General features: G+C 38.3%; 1 protein-coding gene across 7 annotated transcripts in view; it reads right to left on the bottom strand.

The window, feature by feature from the left end:
- LOC593572 (nuclear pore complex protein Nup98-Nup96) overlaps positions 1-21,946 on the bottom strand; it is a 48,952-nt gene that overhangs the window by 26,885 nt on the left and 121 nt on the right. For 5 of the 7 annotated variants that reach the window (XM_030981070.1, XM_030981073.1, XM_030981074.1 and 2 more), the window contains exons 2-8: positions 19,465-19,578; positions 12,213-12,383; positions 9,255-9,407; positions 7,694-7,863; positions 4,195-4,302; positions 3,128-3,305; positions 1,867-2,081 (exon numbers count right to left, since the gene is read on the bottom strand). In XM_030981070.1, the coding sequence (XP_030836930.1) occupies positions 1,867-2,081; positions 3,128-3,305; positions 4,195-4,302; positions 7,694-7,863; positions 9,255-9,407; positions 12,213-12,383; positions 19,465-19,519 (1,050 nt within the window). In that variant the 5' untranslated portion in view covers positions 19,520-19,578. Of the gene's footprint in view, positions 1-1,866; positions 2,082-3,127; positions 3,306-4,194; positions 4,303-7,693; positions 7,864-9,254; positions 9,408-12,212; positions 12,384-19,464; positions 19,579-21,619; positions 21,758-21,837; positions 21,945-21,946 lie in introns of those variants that run through there. The other 2 variants (XM_030981072.1, XM_030981071.1) reach the window with 2 other exon arrangements.

The following is a 21,946-nucleotide window of genomic DNA, read 5'->3' as shown; positions in this document are numbered from 1 at the left end:
GAGCCACGGAGGAGAGACTGACATCCAAGCACACATGAAATCCAAAAAGCACAAGTCACAGGAGGCAGGGAGTTTGGATACTTCAAAGATAGCAGCCTTCTTTAAACCCATCGGGAAAAGAAACCTCCCAGCTGCGTCCTGGAACAAAATCTACTGTGAAAAGAAAGTCTTTGGATGAAAGTTCTCAAATGTCGTCTGAAATTCCTTTTCTAAAGCAGCCTCCATCTATGAAAAACTAGTGCAAGATAAGAACAAGTTATATTGTCTTTTTTTGCGTGTGTTTAACAGTGTCAATGTGGAACTTCAAGAAGAAGCGCCAAAAATCCATATGATGCTTGATATTCTTCAGGAATTACTTCATCAGCTTCAACTTTGATTTGTCCAGCCAGAGATGATGCTGGATGGTAAAATGCCAGACAGGCGTGACTTCAAATGTCGCAAAAAATCAGCAGGAAGATGGAGACCTGATTGTGGGGACAAAAGTGAGAGAATTTCTCAGCAGTGGAAAGCTCGGTGAGGAGGAAAAGATTGTTACAAAGTTCCCTCTCCAAGATGATGTCATGAAACATGCAAGGGTGGGTAACCCAGCAAACAGAGTACCCATGACTTACTCTACAGTTGACTATTTTGTCAATAGGTTCAAGCTGGATGGCATTGACAGAGATGCTCTTGAGTTAGAATTTGCATCATACCAAGTGGACACCTTAGATGGAGTAATCCTGGATGAGAGAGTAGATGTGGTGTGGACTCAGATCTCCATCATGGAGAACAAATCAACTAGCAGCAAGAACTATCTCAAACTTGTCAAGAGTCATGCTAACAATACTCAGTCTTGCACATAGCAATGCCACTGATGAACCGGTGTGTTGGCTCAGTCAGTAGAGCGTCCGTCTCACAGCCAGGAGGTCGTGGGTTCAAACCCCGGCCGTGTCATACCAAAAGACATTAAAAGACGGGAGTTGCTGCTACCTTGTTTGACGTTCAACAATAAGGGATAGAGCAACGTCAATCTGGCGCTGCTCAGTGGCTGCCGGGCTCATGATCAATTGGGCAAAAAGAATTTCCATTTTCAGTTTAACTTAATAAAATTTGGAGTGGATTATTATTATTATTATTATGAACGGATCTTCTCACTGGTTAGGAAGAATGCAACAAAGTTCAGACCCAGTTTGGCAACACCAACTATCTCTGACTTTCTGACTCAAAAGGTCTGCAGTCAGGCCATGGGCTAGGCTTGCTATGAAATGACCTTCTCTGATCGACTTCTTGAGAAATGTAAGAAAGCTACAAATGCATACAATACAAAAACTGCATAAGATGCTGCCCACTTGAACAGAATATGGTACATGTATGTGGAGCCTAGATACTTTCAGTAGCTTATAACTTTGAAAGCTACATGTTTATTAGAGATACATGTACTTTATATGAACAGTTGGTACTGAAATGAAGGACATTTGCAGAAAATTTGCAGAAAAGACTGAAGGAATTGTCCAGTCAATGACGGTAATGAATGTCCATTTGATAAGCTACATTAGCTAGATGTATGTGTACTTCTAAGGGTTTTTTTTTGTTGAAAGGGCAAATTAAATGCATTAAGTTCAAAGTGTGAAGTCCATTGTGCAGTGCTTAGTGTACAACACAATTGTTTACGAGTGGGACGGATATGTAATAAGTGATCAAACATTTCCGATATGCATGCATATTTTTTTCACGCGGACAAAATTCTGATTTTTTTTTTTTTTTTTTGGGGGGGGGGTCAAAATACTGATTTGGGGAGATAAGAATACTGAAAATGCAAAATACAACTTGGCAGTTGTGTAGTACGGAGCCGGACCTGCCACTGTCAGGTACATGTCAATGGGTTACCTTTTGCTGGGTCTGGTTCTGACCGAACAGACTTGTCCCAGATGATTGGCCAAAGAGACCACTCCCTGCTGTACTGGTGGTAGTCTGACCAAAGAGTGGTTTGTTCCCAAACAACCCACCACTCTGTTGCTGTTGCTGCTGTTGTTGCTGTTGTTGTTGTTGCTGACTGCTGTTGCCGCCAAACAGACTAGAACCGGTACCAAAGGAGGTGGGAGCTGTTATGGTAGAAGAACAATGGCAATGAATACCATTAAACATTTTGTTTATACATGTAGCTACTAAATAAATTGTTATTTTTCAATCTTCAGACACTATCTTACAAATTTTGGAATATCTTCCAAGTATCTCATGCTTGTTTCCTGTCAATTTCAAGTGAATATCATACTTAATTTTATATTAATATTTTATTTTGTAAATTAAACAATTTCAGCTTTGGAGCTTCATGCTTTTATGAGTGTAAGCCCATTGAAATTGCAATGAAGAATACAAGTAGATTACAGTTTGACAGGAATTCCTGTAATGGTGAAAAATACAGCACTTTTTTTTTTGCTGTATTACTTGGTGAGAAGTTTGTAGTGTGGATGATAATAATAATAATATCGGATTCTTATATAGCGCATGTATCGACCTCGCAAAGGTCCTCAAGGCGCTCCAACATTACCCGGCTATGCTAGGCTGCCGATTTCAACGCTCACGCTCAAGTAACTTCTTGTGAGGGTTCGAATCTGTCTATATATACTGTAATTAACGTTGTATAAACTGCCCTCGTGTATTAACCACACCCCTCTTTTTCGCCTTGATTTTTTTTTTTTTGCAGACTGTCGGCAGCAAGCCAGGTCTGTGTTAAAAAAAACCCACGCGGAAAGGCCTTTCATTTCACTGCGAGGTGCAGTTGAATGTGTAAGAACATTAATGTAAATTAAAAAGCAGTAGAGGACCTAGGATAGAACCTTGTGGTCAGCCGTGTGTAATATCGTAGAAGAAAAATTGGAGGAATTATTATTATAAACTACATATTGAGATCTATCAGAAAGATTACTTTCAAACCAAGATGACAGACAAATTTGAGTGTTGTTCTAGTTTCCGAGTGGTGAGTCAACACACCGATTACTGAGCTGGGAGACATTGCCTGTACCTGTGTATAAGACGCACCCCCGACTTTGAATTTTTTTTGGCGGCAAAAAAGTGTGGTTAATACAACGTTAATTATGGTAGCCGACACTGCCTAAACAATGGAGCAGAACACAAGAATTGTACTTACTGCTTCCAAATGTGCTCTTGTTTTGACCAAAGTTGAATGCACTGCTGGCTGTGGATGCAGGTTGCCCAAAGAGACCAGTTGTTTTGTTGTCTGGTTGGGTCATTCCTGTTGCCCCTAGCAACCCGCCGCCAGAGGTTCCACCTTTCCGATTGGCCAAGTAGTCCTCTGTTCGCAATTCCTGCGATAAGAAAATTAGATTATATGATGGGGAGTTGGGTGTCTGGACACTTAACACATATCGTCCCCATACATACAAGAGGAACACCTGCATTAAAATGATAATTATCTTCTCCCAAAAAGAGGAATGTTCCTCTTTAATCTGAACAGTTGGCATGTATGCGTCCCTATTTTCATGAAGTGACGGTAGTGAGGACAATCGTCAAGCAAATTGTATGTGATATTCCTCACTACCGTCACTTCGTGAAAATAGGGACGATAAAAAGACTTCTCTTTCACTTCCAGATTCCAGAACAGAAAACATTCATCAAATAGCACTAACCATCATGAATATTTATCAATATTGTCCAACATAAGTCTTAGAAATTTTATGAAATACTGCTTGTAAACTTCTTCAAATTGCTGTTTTAAATCAAATGTCAAGATACACAACCCATCCGGACATACGTCATCTGGGTATGAATAGGAGATTTGTAATTTGTGCATGAAAAGTATGTTTAGAAAGACTTCCTCTATCTACATACTGGTTTTCTTTCCCTTGGAAAATGTTCCTCACTGAAACCTACATGTATACTAAAGGAAACCTGTACAATTTATATAGACCACCTCCTAGTAAAGTCTGTCTGTAGTTTTACTTGAGCAGGCTTCTTATACTTGCATGAATTTAAAATTGTGTGACATTGACTTTAAATGAAATGGTTGGGAGTTTAAACCTTTCCTAGGAACATGCATACTTAGACAAGGTGGACAAGGTGTTTTATCAACACTTCTCTCCTTATAATCTAGGTGTGTAATTGGTACCTGCTAGAGCCACACACATTCTCAGTGTGTCAGGTGTTACAAAAATATAATTAATATTGATTGATGTGATTAATATTGATGAGCATTACCTCAAATGATTTATTTGTGTATTCTTTCATAGCCGTGATGACCTGGTGCTTGGTGTTGACGTTGGTGGATGCTCCATTCTTGACCATTGTGTCTGACCCTGTGGTAGGCTGTGAGGAACAGAGGAAAGAGAATAATGCGTTCAATAGACAGACATGGCTTAAAGGCATCGTTTAACAATGTTAAATCCGAGATGCATGGCCTTATGTGTCATCAGTGTCTGTGATATGGTGTTATATTGAAGCCCTACAAAAAAAAAATGCGCTTCAAAATGATCAAGAAGTTCCTCAAAAAAGTAAAAAAGTTTTACCATACTCATTTTCCCCAATAGACTGTCGTGTTATAAAAACTGTTCCAAAAACAAAAAATGAAATTTAGATTTCCAATCATAAATATCTTGATAATCAGACAGGCGACTGGCTTGTAAAAGCCATCAGATTCTTGACTGACCTAAAGGTTTATAATTATGATTGCAGCATGAGCTACATCCAGGATTATATTGCAGAATCTGAGGCAATGTTACCGAGTCACTTTAACCGTAACAGGGGCCCTTAATGTTTTTTTGTGTCTATATATCATGGTATCTTCTCACAACTTGGAGGTTGATGGCCACATTTCCTCCACACATCTCTTTTCTCTGCCATTCACTCTTGCAACAGCATTCCACTCCATGTCTTTCAATGTTCACCTCCCAGTTGGTTCTTGGCTTCCCTCTTAGTCTATGAACTCCAGACCCTCATCAGTTCAAAGTTTAAACAGAGGGACACATGCGCACAGAAAATATATAAAAGCCTTTCATATTTTTCACCAAAATTAGACAGTTAAGAAAATTTGGATATTGCTAAAAGCAGGGTTCTCGCTTCATTAGAAGGTAGACTGAAGCATTTATGGACATTTTGAAAGTAGTATTGCTTCATATTTTTATTTAAATTTAAGGTTTTCAGAAAATATTTATGTGTGTGTGTTTTGCCTCCATGCCAATATGCCCTGCGATGGAATCAGGATATTGTTACAGTAATTGCACTTGCTGAAGGCAACTGAAAAAGACCAATGGAACTGATACCGGAAGGAAGTGGATGTGTGTCAAACATGGGCTTTATACACATGTAAATAATGATACATGTAGGTATAAATGTCTGAACAAAGAAAGACATTTCCTTTACATCCCCATCCTAAACCAAACTGGAAAAGAAGCCATCATCACTAAGTCTACATAAATGTCTAGTTTACTAGATCAAATTGGGTGTATTTTTCTCAATAATAAAAACAATTAAATAAAAAAAGTGGAAGTGGTCATGGGACAACTGATTCCAAAATTTCATCTGGAAGAGCCTACCAACAAGTAGAGTGACGATGAAGGCAGTGACATAATTTCTGTCAAGGGATAATATATAACACTGAATAGAACACACAAGCCTTGTTTTGAATTCTCATGAAATTCAATTACCTGAAATCTAATTATCAATTAAATATCAGGTGCATGGGATACTCTGATATCAAAACTATTTTGAAGAGCACTGTAAAGTCTGTAATCCAAAGGAATTTGAACTGACAGGAGGGGTAGGGTGCATGGGTTGATTGTTTCATTTCTGAGCGATTATAGGAAGCAGCAACCATTAGGTGATTTCCTGCAATGGGTTCAATGTGAATTTCCCCTTCAGAGACACCATAGCCGACCTTGGTAATGACTTCAACTCAATTTCCTGCATGTAATGTGATCTTCTAGACTCTGAACAAAGCCCCATTTTAGGACAGGATTTATTTTGATCCCCCTCTACATGCCAAGTCACATGACAGCGAGGGCAAGCAGACATACATTTTAATGGATTTCTTACGTGAATGAGGCTAATGTAACTCAACAGATGGAATTGCAGAATTCCCTCCCTTTATTTGCCCTTTTTCAGATTTATTATTAAGTCAGCATGGATTATCTTTGCACATGTAAGTATGCTGGGTGGAGAATAGGTATATCAGCAGCTGAAGAGAAAGGATATACATGTAGCTAATAATGAAAGACACAGAGTAATGTAGTCAAACAAAATATCAACAGAAAATTAATTCATGTTGCCATAAACCTCATTTTAACAATAAATCACAAAATTGTCATGCTAAATTTACCCTTATAGTATACTCATCCTAATAAAGTATTCCCTGTTTTGCCCCCCCCCCCCCTCCTCCCCCTCCCCTACCCATTTCTCTCTCTTTACTCCCTCCCTTCTCTCTTTCCTTAACTTGCCCTATCTCCCTCTCTCCATTTCTCTTTTTAACTTTCTTCTCCCCCTCTCACCCCATGTAGCTGTGCAACAAGGAATCACATTATCTCATCCAACGTTCCAATCATGTCTGATCAACAATTGTTGGGAAATGTCTCTATCTACACACATGCTGTCTGGACATAATTGAACATTAATGTATTCCATTGTTCCTCTGTTCGGTAACAAAACTTGCCATGATTGTTTTTCATAATGTTACACACCGCTGTATACTTGATAGCAACTGAGCCATTAGGGGCTACTCCGCTTTACCTCAACCACTATAGGGTTGATGCTATCAAATGGTAAACCTGACCTCTGTAATTTATGAAATATAATTTATATTTTGATGATCTTTACCCACAATCATACAGCCTACACAAATTTCATCCTCAACTTGAAGCAATAAGATGAACTATTGACAGAAGCAACCCCCCCCCCCTCCCACAAAAATATCTATAACCCTCCGTTGTCTTTTGTTATGAAAACTTCCAGTTTCGATACATTTCTCTCAGAATGTCATGGTTGTATATTAACACCATCTTGCACCAATCCCTCAAATGTCAAAACTGATGATATCCAAATCATCTATACATATCAATCTACAGAAGCATGGGGAAATAAGCTCTCCTTTCACAATATTTCATCATCTACAGAAAAAAAAAAATCATTTTGTATTTTGGAAGGGTTTTGTGTATTCCCAGCTGGATTTGGATCCCAGGCTGAAGCTTCTGATAATCTGATATCTGTATTGAGATCAGGTCATGAGTCAGGTTTATAATGTTCACTTTGTGTCGATGATAAACATGGAGAGAGTCGGTTACATCTGAGATGACAGATGCCGGACCATATATGTTGGAAACATTGTAATGGGCGGGGGAAGATGGGGGGGGGGGGGGGGTCTATTGTGGCTACTGCCAGATGAGATGAAGCACGACTTTGTTGCAGAGCCAACAGTGGGGGAGAAGCCCAATTCCAAGAGAGAGGAAAAGAGGAAATACATGTATGTAACGATGTGCTGGACGTTTTGGCTTTCTTGTAGTTCTTATCATGAAGAGGAAACAGAGAGTGGGGTAGAAAAGCCGGGAGAAAGGAACGGAGAGTGTGAGAGAAGAATGAAGGATGAGTTTAGTGGTGGTGAAGAAGGCAAAACATTCCAAATTGAAAAGAAAGTAATGAAACAATTTAAATGTTCTGCTTCATCTATCACCATCATAAATCTTCCAATGTGCATTCAAAATATACTTACAGTAAACTTGATGGTGGTGCCATTTTGTTGTTGGGTAGCGCCGAACAGCCCAGCCCCTGTTGTCGCTCCAAAGAGCCCCCCTGAAGGTTGGGTTGCTGTCTGACCAAAGGGGGTGGTGGACGTTGCTGGCTGACCAAATAGACTTGTGCTGGAGGTGCTTGTGCCAAACACTGTGTATGAAAAGCAAAGGAAATCATACAAATTTAATGCTAGCTTTTGAAAGTCAAAAGATTTTGTTCTTTTATTTGTAAATTACCAATTTGTAAAGATGAATGTTATAACTGCTTGGCACATAAGTGTGCTAGTATTTAACTCAATTACAGAATACCTGGCATAGAAAATTACTTTGTAAGGTGCATACAGAAACATAAAGTAGCACAATGCGACTGGAGAGGGAGAGGGAAAGGTTAGAACAGAGAGAGACAGAGAGAGAGAAAGAGAGAAAGAGAGAGAGAGAGAGAGAGGAAGAGAGATATAGAATAGTGAGAGTGAAAGACAGGGAGAGAGATAGAGAAGTCAGTGGAAATGAATGAAAGGGAGAGAGGATAAGATTTACATATACAGCTGCATCATTACTAACTCTTACTTTTGCACACTCTTCAAAAAAAGGTTTAGAAGTTAGAAGACAACTAACAGCAAACAGGTCCGATTATAAGGACATGATGCACATAGAGCAATCAGTCACATATCTTCACATAGTTTGATCCTTCTTAATTTGGCCTTTCCCCAGACCTGAGTCTAGTCCTCCCAGAGGGACACTTCCCAAGGAGAAATGGCGGATTGACAATGTGGATCCCCCTACTTAATTCAAGGATGCCAGACGGATACTGGAATCACAGGACCTCCTAATCACATCAACCCACCAAGGGCGCTAATCACTTTAGAAGAGCAGTGAAAGAGAGAGGGAGAGAAAGAGAGAGCAAGAGAAAGAGAAAGAGAAATGAGTGTGGGTGCCATGGAATTGAACCAAGACAACCGAGTCTCCGTCCAAAAATGGGAGGTTCAGCAGTTCAATCGTCTGTTAAGCCTGAAGAAGAATCAGTTTTGGATCAAGTACGATTTGCGATGTGACTATGTTTGAAAGTGAAGCTCATCTAATTTGGACTGAGGAAGAAGTATTCATATGATTTTGTACACCTGAAGGAATCAGTCATTACACAAATAGAACTATCAGGATATACATGCCTTGCAGTGCTGGCTGTTTTTTTGTTTTTTTGTTTGTTAATATTCTCCTCTTTTTTTATAATACATATAAAGAACCTTCCAAAATAGGAATTATTTCAATATCCACAACAAACTCTCATCCTAACAAATGAAGATCAGTCATTACAAAAGATGTGCCATAATCATATCTTAAAGTCGTACTATTACTTTGTTTCATTTTTTAACAATAGCACATGGTAACATTTTTTCATCATCTTTAAAAAAAAACGTGTACTACTACACCGTATAATGTACTTCAACTGGCAGAAATCCTAGGAAAATACTCAAGTCTGTAAAGCAGATTTGGAAAGAAACAACTAAATGCTGAAGGGGAGACATCTCTTCAGCTTGTACTTACAGGGTTTGTTGCCCCCTCCTGCACCAAAGGCTGTAGTACCCCCAAAGGATGTCGAGGCAGAAGGCGTGGGGAACAACCCCCCTCCTGTGCTGGTACTGGTAGCACCAAAAAGACTACCGGATGCACCAGGGGTTTTATTCCCAAAGCTGAAACCTGATTAAGAAATGTATGAAAAAAGGGTTAATGCTAATATTTCAAACCTTAAGATTTATCATCAAACGTCTTACATCACAATAAGGCAGCAATTTTTGTTTTTTGCATGGTCTCTGTTTTTCTATATCTTTCTTCCTCTTTCCTCACATCCTCTCTCTCATATCCTCTCTCATTTTCTCGCTCATATCCTCTATCATCCTCCCTCTCATCCTCCATCTTCCTCGCCCACTCCCTAATCCTTTATCTTTTCTTAGAGTCAGTCTGTCCGCCTCTCTCTCTCTCTCTCTCTCTCTCTCTCTCTCTGTGTGTCTCTGCCTCTCTCTCTCTCTCTCTCTCTCTCTCTCTCCCCTCTCTCTCTCTCTCTCTCTCTCTCCCTCCTGCACTTCAAACATGCCTGTGGTTTGTCTGTTGGAGCCAGGGCATGAGTTCTTAGAAGGGGATACCTGATACAGTGTCTAGTGAAACCCTTCAATCCAGAGAAGCCACTAGGGACAGTCCCACACGTCACACAACATCACCACTCTTTCACCGAACATCATCAACACCGTCTCTCTATTCAGGGTGCATAAACACTGGAACATTTTTTTCTTTCTTTCGTTGAATAACAACATGAACCTTTACACAGGTAAACACTAGTTTGCAGACACAAATCCTAGCTAGTTGTAGTGTGTATTTGAACAGAGTGTCTGAACTGTTAGACTGTATTGACTGCATGATCTACTGCATCACGTAGGCTCTGTGTAATAGTCGCTCATGACTGACACAGCCAGAGATTGACATAGCTAGGGTCAGCTCAAGGATGGAATCAAATCAACAGTTTGTGCTTGTAGACAAAAAACTGCTTTCTTCATCCAATCTCAAGTTTAAAAGGGATGTAGGGGCATTTTACCCTTCAAAACCTTTTCTACAAGAACTTATCTATTTGAACAGTTACTCCATCAAGGGAAAACATGATCTCCTTTCTTTAGAAAATGTCCTTAAAATGACCCTTCAACCTAAGGCTAGGAGTGAGACCCTCATGGGTCTTAAACAGTACTAGAATGAAGAAGAAAAGAATGAGGGTGTGGATGGGGACTGTGTCATCTAGTGTATTCTATTTCTAGTTCTCTCTCTCTCTCTCTCTCTCTCTCTCCCCTTTCTCTTTTCCTCTCTCAGTTTATCTTTCTATCCCCTCTCTCTCTCTTCTTTCCATTTGCCAGGTCCCCCCCCCCCCCCCCCCCCGGGGCTATGCCACATAATGTGAAGCCTTTAAAATATAAACAAATGAATATGACAGGTGTACATTTCTACCGCAACTCACTCTTGAAATCACATGAAATGAATTTTCTTCATGACTTTGCACTTCCCGCATATCAAATTTGTTCCAATACCACAATAATCAAATTACGGTTTGAGACCGATTGGCACATGAGGATTATGGCCACTGAGTAATTGAGTTAGAAGCATGAATTATGCAATTAGATGTTTAATGGCAACGATTCTTGTGAATCATCACTTTTTCTTTGCTGCATATTAAAACTCTTGGAGTCTAGAGGGGAAGCCTTAACTTTTCCCCCTTCTCTTTTATTGCTCCATAGAAATTGGTTTATCCCTTGAATGGAAGTGTGACAGAGACAGAAGCAATGAGATTTAGCTCATCAACTTCCCTGACATTAAATGACATCTTTGACAAAGATTGAAGCAAAGAAAAACAAGGCAGTAAGCATAAATGTAGAATATTAACAAAATTGTACCCATAAAATCGTCATCAAATTAATTTCAAATCCTAACATACATATGATATGTTGTATAAATTGTAGTTGTTCATACCATACTTTCATTTTCATTAGAGGGAAAGTCCATTTTGGCCTCAAGAGATAAATCACTGGATATAATTTCCCCCCCCCCTGATTCTTCTCCTATTTGCACCTCTGTGATTACTACTGCAAGCACCTCTACCATTAATTCATTAAAAAGGTCTTGGATAAATAATTTTGTTAATTAACAGTATACTTAGTATCACTAGGGCACAAGTGTAATAAAATATTGGGGTGGAATTTTATGAAATTTCTTAATACAAAATTGAACACATGTTTGAGTAATCACAACAATGGTTTTCCCTCAAACTTTCACAGACATGTTTATCTCATTTCTGCCATTATTTAAGCCAATTTTATAAAAAAAGTCGATTTCCCCTTATTTTTTTCTTTCAAGAGAGCCCTCCTCCTATTTCTGATAATCATACATGTAAATAGCATTCTGTATTTTTTGTATCAGTTCACAATGCTTCACACCAAGTCAGCTGTATGAAAAACACCTTTATTTGAGAACAAAATACCATCTATTGTACTTCACATGCAAATGTCCTTGCAAAAAATAACAGGTGTGTAAATTTTCTTTCTTCAACAAACCCCTCAATAAACAAATTTACGGTACCATCCAACTACCATAAAAGTAAAAAAAATAAAAAAGGGGGAGGAGGAAAGTTAAACAAAAAAAATCCCAATGCGAGCTCTTCTGGAGGTGAGAGTGAGAGGAAGATATCTGCTTAGTAATAGTAAATAGTACACTCTTAATGTAAAATTTCTTTCATTTTCATTTTATTTTAATTTATTATAAATCCCTTTCAGTTTACCAGAGTTCTGACAATTGTAGAGCAAAGCTGCTCGCTTCTCTTGTGAAATTTTTCCCTGCTATTCAAATACCTTTGTTTGTAAATTACTACTCCTGTAGCGAGGCAATGGTATCATATTAATACAGATTAATACTATTATCATCAATGCATTTTAAACCAATTCATTACATAAACATGTAGATAAAGCCTACCTGTGCTGCTTGGCTGTCCAAATGAAGTGGTTCCTCCGCTAAACAGTCCGCCAGCAGTAGATGTACTCGGGTTAGCTCCAAACAATCCTCCTGCAGGCGTGCTCTGCCCAAAGGCATTGGGGGTGCCAAAGCCACCCGCAGCGGGTGTGGCCGCGCCGAAGCTGGTGTTCCCTGGAGGATAGAAATAAAGCCCTAGGTCAGAAAGATGTTTGGGGATTCCCCCCATTAAGCCATCAAGGTAAAGCTCAGAGGCTTCTTGGGAGAGAGGGTTCAGCATGGTGCCCCTTTCTACTCGCTCACCTACCACAAGAGTTTAATAGCCAGTCACTTCCTGTAGTTTCCTATCGCTGTAGGCACAAGCAGTGATGCTTCTCATTTGCAGAAGTCATTAATTCATTATCCTCATAAACATTATACTTGTTATCAAAATAAAATCCTTCATCAGTAGAGGGCAATGCTCTCCTTCAAAAACTCTGCACAGAGCAAAGCCTCACAATTACAAATAACTTGGCATTTCAGCAAAAACACAGCGTCAGGATCCCTAAGGCAGCGATAGAGTTGGAGGGCTATCATAATATGATTTTGATACAATTCCTTCCTCTCATTAACAGAGACAGGAGTAGGTTCCCTTGAAGCGGGAGGCAAGAACAACAAAAATCCTGATCCAGCTCTGGCTCTGGCTGATTACTTCACTGATGTTGAGGCAGACAATCCCCGAAGAAAGGTAGCAAGAGAAAGAGGGGACTTCCCTTGCACTCTGCACTGAATCCCGGCCCGAAATGAATCCACAGAGATAAGCCCTAGCTGTCTGCCTACGACCTACAGCTGAATCAAGGGCCCCAGGGGGATACCCCCACACTACCCCCACGTTACCCCTACACCGTAACAGCACAGGTTATAATTACGCAACTAATTCGAGGTGACTTCTCAGTTAACATTTGCCTCTCACCGCTGGTCCCATGAGTGTGCTACCCAGCCAGTGAAAAATGTCATGGCACTTCCGTCAATGATCTTGGCAATGTTTTGCCCTGACATCCTATCCACAATGTACCTTCTCTTTCTTTTCTCTCTGTTTATCCTTGGGGAGGAGAGGGGGGATTAGGATAGAGGAACATATCTTGCGTCACAATGTTCAATATTTCTGTGAAAGACGTAGATGTAAAGTGCGCACAAACATAGAATATACAATTGTACAGAAAGAATGAGGGTTCATGAGGTATAAAGCTACTACAGCGTGGAATGGAAGATAAGTTTATTAAATAAAATTAGATGTCTAAAAATAGAAAAAAGTCAAGAGAGTGGATTCAGCGTATTCAGCAACCCCACTGGTAAGCCGTGAAAGGCTAATTTTTCAACTCGCGATTCAAAATCTTATAACCAGGGCAGCGCAGCACAAAGCTAGTCACTGATCAAAATGACCAAAGTGGTCCGAAGAGTTCACATTTATATTGAATTTGGATGTCAGAACCACAAATCAACAGAGTCTGATTGAAAATTTGACATTTTTGTCGACTGCAGCACATGAAATGGACTAAAAACTGGTGTCGCTAGATGGCGCTATGTATTGTGAATCCACTATATTGAATTTACACATCATTATCCAGAAGGTCAAAAGATTGATTGTATACAAATTCAGTACATTAAAGGAAAGGTGGTGATACAGTTTCTTTTATTGAAATAGGGATGACTGGGCCAAAAAAAAACCAACAGGAGAGTACAATCAGCTGATGGCAAAGAGAAATTACAAAAACTACTAATGTGATAAACAAAAAACAAAAAAACAGAAAAATAACAACTTGCTGGAATGGCCTGTGCAAACTTTACTTGGGAACATTCTTTATTCGCCAATGGGTTTTTTTTTTGGGGGGGGGGGGGGAGGGGCCCTTTATATTAGGATCAACTTCATTCCAAGCCCCCAGTAATATCTATCCACATGTAGTACTATATATATATATATATATATATATATATATATGTATATATATATATACAGTATATATCAAATTAAAGCAATATGGTAATTGTATTCCCTTAACAGTGGCTTTTATTTCAATACCCAGCATACAAAGGGGCTTGTACTGCCTTTTACATTTAATAATTCTGCCCTATTGCTACAAATGACCTTAGAAAATAAGACTTTGGGGAGACAGATTCCTCTCCATGTGCCCATCTGAGGGTGGGGGGGAGGGGTGGGGTGGGTGCCATACATGTTTTCCTAAGAATAATTATAATATACCTTCTTCTTTTTGTGTGTGTGTGTGTGTGTGAAGAGAAAGGAGCTATTAATTGTAGACAATTGCTATCAGCTCAAGGCAAACTATTTTGTTTTCATACACAAGTACAGTAGGTGTGCAAGATTTAAAGGGAAAGTTGAGTTCTGTTTTCAGACCGCAAATGCCTTCAAAGTGCATGGTTATTGCTCTTATTCTTATCTTTGACATTTATAGTGCCCTTTTAGAACCTAAAATTGCTATGAAGGTAATTTTAGACCCCAAAATGTGTGAAATTTAGCCAATACAATCATATAAATTCAGCTCCACTTTAAAAAAAAACACGATGACAGTTAATTAATTATTTAATCAAAAATAACAATACATGAACCGGCTAATTGTGGTAATATAAGCAACACGAAAATGCCAACAAAAAAGTCAATATCTGCATTGGCTGAAATACGACGTAACAGGCGTTATTTCGTTTTTCTTCAACGGTTATTTCAAATTTTTCAAAATATCTAATATTTGTAGTGGTACACAAGTATTAGAAATTGTTATATTTCAGCCGTCTCTGAACCGATTTTGATCAAACAAAGATGATTTTGTCATTTAAATATTATGTTCTTTCAAATTTGACACTCAGTTTTTCATTATCTCATAAAAAAATTATTTTGTGTAGCACCCTCTGCAACAGAACTCAACTTTCCCTTTAAGTTTACTTTTAGAAGTCTAACACATGCACAATTGCCAGGGCTTGGCACTCACATGGATCTAGTGTGCATTTGCCCTCAAATTATTAACTACGGTACATGTATGGACCCCATGTTCCTGGTGTTTCTCATGTTACACTCCCACACATTTCAATTCATTATGCGCTTACATGTAATTCATATTCTCTATTATTATTATAACTGTATTATTATCCAATTTTCAGACTCATTAAACATATAGGATGGTTAGGGGCATGCCATGTCAATAATGTGAGCATTTCAGTGCCAAATCATTGCATAAAGGGCATTCAGGTTTCTGTGTATGTGTAACAGCGCCATCTAGTGCCGCATGAACGGCCATCATCAGATAAATAAGTCATCATCGTTTAAATGCCGGCAAACCATGTGTTTGATGCACTCGCTCAACCAGCGCAGTCCCTATGTTTTTTTTTAAAAACAATATTGTGCCCCTATATACAGCCAAATAATAACCCAAGCCATGGAGGTCATCGTACTAAATCACCCTCAAAATGACGGCAAACAGACAGTTATTAAAACTTGCTTGAGAAAATATTCCAAAATAAATCCTAGAACTATTACTGAGTTGTAAACACATTTGAAGAGCTATGACACAAAGTTTGTCAGCAAAACAATTGACCCCCAAACATTCCCCATTTTGTATACCCATGCTTGTAGTTTTGTACTCCTGTTCCAGCAACCCAGCACGTGATCTGCTATCTGTGCACGTGCACTTGTGCATGCGCAGTGATTTCGTATTATAGCTAATGGAACATGCAAACATTAAATAAATGTTCAAAACATAAATGGGTTTTAACTGTAAGCTAAAAGAGTTTCTTATACATTTACAAAACTGCTAAGCATCTAGTACAGAACAAAGGACTTGCAAGCAGCAAAAATGGCAACTAGCAGGAAACATTAAATTTTCATGTAATCTTCATAAATCATCAAATGACTCCAAAAATCAAACTACCGTATCAATTTGAAGACGTCCCAGTCCACCTGATGTCAAAGACCCCTTCCTCGCCCAACTTGAAGTGCAGGAAATTTCCAATGACACTCATCAATGTGACTCACACATGGATGCATGTTTTCAATCATCAAACCGGTACATTTTGGGAAAGATTTGATGACAAGCAGGAAAGTGGTAGAAATGACGGAAATTTCATATTTTGACAAGAGAAAAAACATTATGCTGCCATCAGAGTGTACATAATTACATACATGTGTGTATGTGTAAATGCAATGTTGTTTTTTTTCTAAATAAAGCCTTTCTGTATATTTGAAGGTTAGAGTTGTAACATGCCTATAGATGGTCGTTCTTGACAAACATGTACAGAATAATGTTTAAAGGAGAAGTCTACCCAGTCAAAGAGCTGGCTTTTAAGAGCAACAGAAATCAATCAATAATAGTGTGAGGAAGACACCCACTACTAAAGGCTAAAAATATTTCATGATGTAGCCATGGTTACTATACATGTATTTACATGAAATTTCTTTGTACATCAACAATAAAAATGAAAAATGTTATTCATGATTTTCAGTTTTCAAAGCACATATATAAAGCAAAGAAAATTATGAAAACTTTCTCATACTTTTATGTCAAAATTCAAGTGCAGGGCTCCACACTAACTTTTTTGAACGGGAGTCAAGATTCAACTTTTTAGAGTCGGCATGCTTAAAGGGATAGTTAGTTCTTGTTAAAGACTACAAATACCTTCAAAGTGCATGGTTATTGCTCTTATTCTAATTTATAACATATTTAGTGCCCTTTTAGAACCTAAAATTGCTATGAAGGTGATTTTAGACCCCAAAATGTGTGAAATTTAAATTAAATACGATCATACCAATTCAGCTCCACTTTCAAAAATATGGTGACTGTTAATTAATATATAATAACAATACACAGGCCGGCTGGCTGCTCGTATTATAACCAACACAAAAAAGCCAACAAATGGCCAATATTGGCATTAGCTGAAATAAAAATAAAGGTGCTATCTTGTTTTTCAATGGCTGGTTCCAAATTACTGAATATTTGTAGGGCTCCACAAAATATTAGAAATCATAATATTTAAGGAGATTTCAGCCATTTCTAAACTAATTTTGATCAATCAAAGACGATTTTGTCATTAACATGTAAATTGTATATTCTTTCAAATTTGAAACTTAGTTTTTCATTATCTCACAAAAAAATATTTTGAATAGCGCCCTCTGCAACAAAACTCAACTATCCCAACATCAAATTCTGTAGAACTCTGTAGAACTTTGCAGGAGTTATGAATATGTCATGTATGTCCTATCTGTGATATCTAAAGGTGAAATTCAAAAAATATCACAAATATGTCACAAATGTATCACTAGAAACTGGTAAGCTAACAGATGGCCATCGTACAAGTTTGAGGTCAACTACATATCGGGTGATTTATAGAAATACAAATACAACCACCTCCATAGCAGCTGGGATATACGAGAGATTCGCCGGAAAAAATAACGATGTTTTAATGACGTCACTATATGGACCAATGCTGCCCAAGCGGATGACATCCCATAAAGAATGAACATAATTGCAAAGCTATTATTTGTCAAATTATAATGAGTTAAGTGTATATAAATGTAATGGCATGTCAAACCATTCAAAAGGGGATACGACCCGATTCTGATAACTAAAATCTTTTGCTTGTAAATACACAGGATGGGGGTTAATTAACAATCAAAGAAGCTAGACTTTCAAATTGAAAGACCCCCGGAATGATATTGAGGACGGCATTTGTTCCCTCTTGAACCGCCTAACAAACCGCGGTGTGTGCAGCTGAATATACAATGGCATCTTATTTTGTTTACAAGCGACAGATTCCTTTATTTTTGTATCGCTGCATTTGTCATCAAAATAAAAACATGCGCGGGTTTAGAGTGAGGCAATAGATTATACATTTAGCCTGACGGTAGTGAAGAAAGAGAAAGAACTCAAGAGAAGATGAAAAACAGGCATTGAAAATGTGTGAGATGTCATAGGACATCGTCTGCTTGTGCAAATCATGTCCATACTGTGATCTCACACATCTCAGCAGCGTTCGGAGAGCTCTTCAGGTGCTATGCCCGGGGCTGTATTTAAGCGTTTTGTAATTTATAATAATCATTACTTCGAATGTTACCAAGCATTGAATTTTGATAACCTTGTCGAATCAAAGTTTCAACTTTGCAATAATGAAAATAAAGTTTAGTTTTTTAAATCAATGAATATCTACTTTAAACGTTACATGTAGCTGTGTCCTATTATTCAAATTATTCATGGAAACATGTTTAGTATTCTAGGACTTCACTGTCAGACACTATTGAGTGCCTAACTTCGTTTCGTTGACGATCAGCCATGCATGCATCACGTCTTTCATTTTCTTTGTGCATGGCTGACGCACTGTACAGTATTCCGAAAAGATTATCAATTTTTTCAAAGTTCATAAAAGATTGTGAAATGTCATGCATGAAATGATACAAATTATATACATGTAACCTGGGCAATGGCAAGGGGAAATCAAGTTCTTGGGTATGAAAAAGGGAAATTAATGGGATAAAAATATGTAAAGCAAACAATGCGTCCCAGAAAAATGATGATCAGCCTTGCATCAACTCTTTCGTCTTCTTTGTGCATGGCTTGAGGTCAACGAAATGGAGTTAAGTCTTCTGTCAACTCTGTTTGTTGCTACGGCAGGCAGTCAGTGAAAACGATTTCGTTTTATCAAATTATGGAAGTGCAAGCTTTATTTTAAACAAACAGAACTCTCTCATTCCTATCTCATTTTTTCTGATTGAGGTGTCATATGAAAGGGCAGAAATTGAACTTTCTAGAAATCTGATTTCCTCTTTGAAATTCAGATACCGCCAACCAAAGGTCTTCAAATTGTTTGTAATCACTCATGCATGAAATATGTATCATATGAGTTGCATCACATGAAAGCGGAGGATCTAAGCTTTACAAATATGGGTCATTTATTAATTATAATTGTGATTAAGTTGTGATAAAACATTGACAAACGGTTTTGTTTTTCTGGGACGCATGATAGTGAGGCAATGACGTCACAAACTATTGAACAGAAAGCAAGTTATTTTTGGAGTGGACTTAGCCTTTAAAGAGGGTTGATTTCTGTTAATTTTGATATATATGAAAGGTAGGTTTATAATCACTATTTATTTGAAAATCTTTGTCAGAAACAGTGTCCACTTTCTATTACTGCCAATAGTATCTGAGTGTACACTAAACTGAATTACTTATCCTGACAAAAAAAGAGTGGAGTACAAAAGTAAATATGAACTTACCTGTCCCAAAGGATGACGTCCCCCCAAAGGGGGTTTTATTTCCCCCACCAAACATTGTCTTTTCTCTGTTCCTCTAGACTGGTGTTGTTTTCTGCTACTGCTTTAGAATAAGATCTAGAGGCATAAGATAAAAGAAAAGAAAAGATGCAAACATCATTTAATTTCAGTTTCTGTAATTTATGCAGAAAAATGTTTTTTTACAACTTTTTATTCATAGACCTAGTGAATGAATCCAGGAAGCTGTGCCGTCACTGCCGTGCACCAGATTGGAGGGCTGTGGGTAGCTGCTTAAAGTTTTAAAGCTTATCTGCCGTAGTTTACAGGAGGGATTAGACTGCCCTGCAAGGTCACTGAATATGTGGTTATCTCATCAACTCAGCTCTCAGTTAACATAAGAAAAAGAGGATCATGGGGGACCAATGGTCACCGATTAGGCATTGTTTGTTATATAGAGGGCACAAGTAGCTACAAGTAGTGCAGTGGGCCTCTAAAGATAACAGGGTCCTGTTCCTGTTGTTGGAGAGTGCCCCTAAATTCAATTATTGAATGGATTCTTTTTTGGTGGGCAACTTTCTTGTCGCTGGGAATATAACCAAATTTGTTTGGTAAGGACGCAATTTATCTGCGTTTACGAGGATAACCTCATTTAAGTGGACAATCCTCATTCTCGGACCAGCGCCCCCCCCCCCCCCCCACTCTCAATATAAAATTATTATAATAAATCTAGTGACTAGTCTACAGTAGGGCGGCGCTGGTCCGAGAAGATGCGTCAGTAAAAATAAGGATCGTCCGCATTTTCGCAGACGTTCATAATTCCGATCCGCGCTATGACGATGCAAAAAACGGATTTCGCAAACGAACTCACCAATGTTTTTTATCAAAAGATACAGCCCCCCAAAATCTAGGCAATATTCATTCAATTTTTGTCAGAATCAAACAAAAAAGATGTACACGCAGAGTTATATTCCTTACGACTGGGACTACTTATCGCTCGGGTGTCATTTTTCAAAAGTGGCATATTCTCGGAGCTAGGATGCAAACAATGTTTAATTCGCTGTTTTGAACAAGATATTTTTAGAACTACGAGATGACCCCCCTTTGGAAATATGGAGAAAAACCTGCTTTCATATGACATCTCATTTATTGAGTATCACCTTTAGGATCACGAGCAATAAAGGTTTGAATCTTGATTTGGTAATAAAACCATTTGACCAATTTTGCATGAGCACGCAATGTAGATCTAGATCTAGGTATAGACTGCAATGGATGCATGCAATTGCAATCTAAATCTAAATATGGGAAGGATTTTAGCACACAAAATCGAGTGTGTGATCATTATAAGCGATAAATCCTCAGGAAGACGGACAAGTGGGACAACCCATAAAATTAGTATACAGTGAACCTTATTTTTTAGGACGCAATTTGTCTGCGTTAAAGAGGATATCGTTTATATTAAACGGATTATTTCAGTCAAGTTGGTAAGTGGAACCGATGTAGTATAACCTTCTCCTAATTTTAAATAATCAATGCATGAGGTAAAATGACATTTTGGGGGATTTTGGGGGCAAAACGCTACGACCTGAAATGGCCGTGGCGTTATCAAGGGAATGTGTATAGACGGTTTCCGTCTCTAAAGAGAGAGCCGGCCGACCCTACCACAATAAGAGGCTAACGAACGAAAGAGACGAAAAATTCGGTCTAATACTTTACATGCTGTGAGGCAGGGACCTAGAAGTCTATACACAAATACACACACCACACAATATCGCATAGACTGTACACAATCATGTTGATGCGGCTGTAGGCCTAAGCAAAGTTTGACACAAGACTTACAATTTGAATTTTTAAATTATTCTTTTTAACATCAGTATGACAGTAAGTTGAAAAAAATGTATTTTACTGCTAGGCCTATTTAAATTTAGACTAGTCTAGGTGTCATCAATTGTCACTAAAGTACCGATTTTGAGTGAAATCAGTTGAGTTTTGTACAGTGGTGTTTGAAATGTTGAGAATCAAAAGCACAGCTTTTAGTACTACACAGCCAGGATAGTGATGCTCCTAGTGAGTAGTGTGTCTCGGACCAGCACTGCACGCACTACTCAACTTTCTGGTCTAGAATTATACTAGGCCCAAGTTAGGGACCATGTTTGCTCACCCTCTTGTTTACGTTGTTCAATTGAAATCACTCAGTCTCCTCTTGTCAAATCGTCTCATCAATGTCATTCATTGACTTTACAATTAATGCACCAACATGACCAACGCAATGGCAATGGCGAGTTTTAACGTCAACAACGTTTTCACACAAAATCAAAATGTAACGTTTTGTCGTTAGATCTACTAAAAGTAAAACACTCGTAGATCTAGATATATTACCCTTTGGATTAAGTTTAGTGTGTGTGTAATGCTAGTAAGTAGCATACTGATTACAGTCAACAGATGGTACACCTTTATAAACAAGTTGCATAGAAAAATCTCTTCGAAA

Source organism: Strongylocentrotus purpuratus, unplaced genomic scaffold, assembly GCF_000002235.5.
Source record: "Strongylocentrotus purpuratus isolate Spur 01 unplaced genomic scaffold, Spur_5.0 spur5_scaffold_11, whole genome shotgun sequence".
In the NCBI taxonomy this organism is placed as follows: domain Eukaryota; kingdom Metazoa; phylum Echinodermata; class Echinoidea; order Camarodonta; family Strongylocentrotidae; genus Strongylocentrotus; species Strongylocentrotus purpuratus.
This window is presented reverse-complemented; position numbering and strand designations above follow the sequence as displayed.